Source organism: Cebus imitator, unplaced genomic scaffold (assembly GCF_001604975.1).
Source record: "Cebus imitator isolate Cc_AM_T3 unplaced genomic scaffold, Cebus_imitator-1.0 Scaffold485, whole genome shotgun sequence".
NCBI classification, from domain to species: Eukaryota; Metazoa; Chordata; class Mammalia; order Primates; family Cebidae; genus Cebus; species Cebus imitator.
The window spans coordinates 175772-180083 of record NW_016107800.1 but is presented as its reverse complement, the minus strand read 5'-3'; the positions used below and the strand labels follow the sequence as shown (position 1 = coordinate 180083).

General features: G+C 46.1%; 2 protein-coding genes across 2 annotated transcripts in view; both read left to right on the top strand.

Annotated features, from left to right (window-relative positions):
- Positions 1 to 4312, top strand: part of DIS3L (DIS3 like exosome 3'-5' exoribonuclease) — a 45797-nt gene that overhangs the window by 12440 nt on the left and 29045 nt on the right. Inside the window, exons 2-3 of the mRNA XM_037732948.1 lie at positions 1645 to 1773; positions 3302 to 3437. Of these exons, the coding sequence (XP_037588876.1) occupies positions 1645 to 1773; positions 3302 to 3437 (265 nt within the window). The remainder of the gene's footprint in view (positions 1 to 1644; positions 1774 to 3301; positions 3438 to 4312) is intronic.
- LOC108292249 (60S ribosomal protein L29-like) lies at positions 3446 to 4312 on the top strand. The gene has a single exon (XM_017512989.2). It carries the CDS (start codon positions 3717 to 3719, stop codon positions 4191 to 4193), a length of 477 nt encoding a protein of 158 aa, XP_017368478.1. The 5' UTR covers positions 3446 to 3716; the 3' UTR covers positions 4194 to 4312.

The window sequence follows — 4312 nt, the reverse complement described above, 5'->3', positions numbered from 1 at the left end:
GCGGTTGCGGTGAGCCGAGATCGCGCCATTGCACTCCAGCCTGGGTAACAAGAGCGAAACTCTGTCTAAAAAAAAAAAAAAAAAAAAAAAAAAAAGACCACACAGATTGGTGGTCAGTGTTTACGCATTTAACAAGATTTATTAGGGAGTTCTGCCTTTGCTTCAGTTAAAAGACTCAATTTTTAAAACCTATGATGGCAGACTAGAGGTATGGAAGGAAGGGTACAAGTGCTATTTATTAAAACACATGTTAAAGCTGATTTAATATGAATCCATTTTTATTTTATTTTTACTTCGTTAGAGACAGGGTCTTATTCTGTTGCCCAGGCTCGAGTGCAGTGGCCTAATCATAGCTCACTGCAGCCTCAGACTGCTGGGCTTAAAGGACCCTCCTGCCTCAGCCTCCTGAGTAGCTGGGACTGCAGGCATGTACCACCACGACCAGCTAATTTTTTTTTTTCAGTTGTGACATATACCTTTGCAAATATGCCCAGCTAATTTTTGCATTTTTATTTTGTGTAGAGATGAGGTCTCGCTATGTGGCCCAGGCAGGTCTTCAACTCCTGGGCTCAGGCAGCCCTGCTTCAGCCTCCCAAAGTGCTGAGATTACAGGCATGAGCCACCACGCCCCGCAATTTTTCTTTAAATAAGCAGTTGGCTCCCTTTAACATAACTGAGTGTTTTCTGTAATTTCGTATTACCTAGACTATTGAAAAGCACCTTCTTAGAAACTGACCCCTAGAAGACTTGATGTTTGATTTGTGACTTCGGCCAGCATTGTGGGAAGGATCTTTTTTTGCTGTTGTTTTTTGAAACAAGGTCTTGCTCTGTCCCCCAGGCTGGAATGTAATGGCACAATCACAGCTCACTGCAGCCTTGACTTCCCAGGCTCAAGCAATCCTCCCACCTCAGCCTCCCAAGTAGCTGGGACTACAGGTGTGCACTACCATACCTGGCTAATTTTTGTATTTTTTGGTAGAGACAAGATCTCCCTATGTTGCCCATGCAGGTGTTAACTCCTGGTCTCAAACTGTTGTCTCTCCTCGGCTGTGGAAAGGATCTCTTGATGGGCAAAACCTTAAAACTTTCTGTTAGTTGTCTGACAGATGAGGCTAGCTCTCACTTATGTAAATCGTGGTGGCAGCATAAATAAAATTCACAGATAAATCACCAAACGTATTTACCTTGCACGTTCTTTTCTAGGGCTGCCAGCAAAAAATCAAATATATTAATGCTTAATGGTATTTATAGAACAAAGTGAGGTCCAAAAATAAAGTCCTAAACTCTCTGCTTGCCTCGGTGTACTCAGGCTTTGAAGAAGGAGGCGAGGCAGGACAAGGCAGTATAATTACATAACAAAATGACTAGAAGTCTCTGAAGGGGAAAGAAGAAAAGGAGTTTAATTGATCTGCAAACTAATTAACTAGGCCCTGCCCAGGCACGATATAGCAGGCAAAATCGAGAAACCGTGGCAACCCGATACTGAGCACTGAGCACACTGAGACCAATATAAACCACGTTTTTCAGGTTTAAAGTAATCAATCTTTTGCTCTAAAACGCCCCATCCTTTTTTGACCCTTAGTAAGAGACGGCGGCAGATGAGGACCTGCTTCGTTAGATTAATTTTTCTCCTCCCTGTCACAGACAGTATAACAAGCTGCGAAACCTGCTGAAGGATGCCCGTCATGATTGCATCCTCTTTGCTAATGAATTCCAGCAATGCTGCTATCTGCCTCGGGAAAGAGGAGAGTCCATGGAGAAGTGGCAGACCAGGTACGGCCCTGACTTGCTGTGGCTTTCATACCGTTGTCGTCTTTCATTTCCTCATCATTTGCTGTTTGGGAGTTCATCTGAATAGTATGCTAGACCAAACGAACAATTATTCTGGAACCGTGATTAACACCGAAATGCTTACCATGTCCATATTTTAGATATATCATTTAAATGCATAACTGATATATATATATATATATATATATATATATTTTTTAATTGTAGTTAGGAAGAGTTAGGTACCCAGACTATGTTTGCCCCAGAACCTAGCAGCCAACAGGATCATTCCCGTGACCTAGAAGTCATAACTTTAACGTGTGTATTTTATATATGTTGTATGTATGTGTATGTATGCGGAAGGCAGGTTTTGTTTTGTTTTTGGGGGTTTTTGTTGTTTTTGTTGGTTTTTCCTGAGCCAGGGTTTTTTGCTTTGTCACCCAGGCCGATACAGTGGTATGATCACAACTCACCTTCTGGGCTTGAGTGATCCTCCCACCTCAGCCTCTCAAGTAGCTGAGACCACAGGCATGTGCCACCACAGTCGGCTAGTTTTTGTATTTTTTGAAGAAATGGGGTCCCAGTATGTTGCCCAGGCTGGTCTGGAATTCCTGGGTTAAAGCGATCCGCTTGTCTTGGCCTCCCAAAGTGCTGGGATTATAGGTGCCAGCCACTGTGCCTGGCCAGGCTCCTACTTCCAGTCTTACTCAACTGCAGCTGGTCATTTCATTCTGAAAAAGCTGCTTCAGGAAAGACAGTGTCCTGGTTTAAGTCTGCCTGAAAGCAGAGCCTAAAGCAAGCCCTTGAATGTGGAGTGTTTATGTGGAAAGCAATTCCCAGAAGCAGGAATGAGGGAGCAGGGAGAGTGAGATGGAGACGGAGGGAAGATGGAGAAGCACGTGCCGCATCTGTGGGGAACAAAGGCTGCATCAGTGCTGCTGAGGAGCCACACGGAATGTGCCTCAGAAGTTACCTTGAAAGCTGGGCACAGTGGCTCATGCTTATAATCCCAGTACTTTGGGAGGCTGAGGCAAGAGGATCAGGAGGTTTTGTTTTTGTTTTTGTTTTTTTGAGACAGTCTTGCTCTGTCGCCCAGGCTGTAGTGCGGTGGCATGATCTCGGCTCACGGCATCCTCTGCCACCCGGGTTCAAGCGATTCCCCTGCCTCAGCCTCTGAGCAGCTGGGACTACAGATGCGCGCCACCATGCCTGGCTAATTTTTTTTTTTTTTTTGTATTTTTAGTAGAGACAGGGTTTCACCGTGTTGGCCAGGATGGTCTCGATCTCTTGACCTCGTGATCCGCCCACCTCAGCCTCCCAAAGTGCTGGGATTATAGACCTGAGAGGATCAGGAGTTTGATACCAGCCTGGGTAACATAGTGAGACCCCATCTGTACAAGGAGTTAAAAATTAGCCAGGGATTGGCAGGGCATGGTGGCAGGATAGCAAATTAAAAGCCAGATGTGAAATTCTGAACAAGAGCTTGTGTTTGTCTGCCTGGGGAAGGCTCACTTGCCCTTTGCTTTTCCAGGAGCATATACAACGCGGCTGTTTGGTACTATCATCACTGCCAGGACAGGATGCCAATTGTTATGGTGACAGAAGATGAAGAGGCAATTCAGCAATATGGAAGTGAAACAGAAGGAGTATTTGTGATTTCTTTCAAGGTATTTCCAGACGAGTATGAGTTCTCATTTCCCAAGTAGTACCCATAAGGCTCTAGATCCCTTTGGTAATACAGAAAAGAGAAAATAAAAGAGGAATAGACGTTAGGAAGTTCCCTTTTGGCCAGGCATGGTGGCTCATGCCTGTAATCCCAGCACTCGGGAGGCCAAGACAGGAAGATCACTTGAGCTTAGGAGTTCAAGACCAGCTGGGCAATCTATTGAGACTTTGTCTCTACAAAAAATTTAAAAAATCCAGGGAACCACAGCTTAGGTGCAGACATGGCCAAGTCCAAGAGCCACACAACACACAACCGGTCCCAAAAATGGCACAGAAATGGTATCAAGAAACCCCGATCACAAAGATACGAATCTCTTAAGGGGGTGGACCCCAAGTTCCTGAGGAACATGCGCTTTGCCAAGAAGCACAACAAGAAGGGTCTAAAGAAGATACAGGCCAACAATGCCAAGGCCATGAGTGCACGTGCCGAGGCCATCAAGGCTCTCGTAAAGCCCAAGGAGGTTAAGCCCAACATCCCAAAGCGGGGTGTCAGCCGCAAGCTTGATCGACTTGCCTACACTGCCCACCCCAAGCTTGGGAAGCGTGCTCGTGCACGCATTGCCAAGGGGCTCAGGCTCTGCCGGCCAAAAGTCAAGGCCAAGTCCAAGGATCAAAACAAGGCCCAGGCTGCAGCTCCAGCTTCAGTTCCAGCTCAGGCTCCCAAAGGTGCTCAGGCCCCTACAAAAGCTTCAGAGTAGATATCTCTGTCTGCCAATGTGAGGAAAGAAGGACTGGTGCGACCCCCCGGGGCTGCCATCTGCATGGGGCTGGGGTCCTCCTGTGCTATTTGTACAAATAAACATGAGGGAGGATTTGT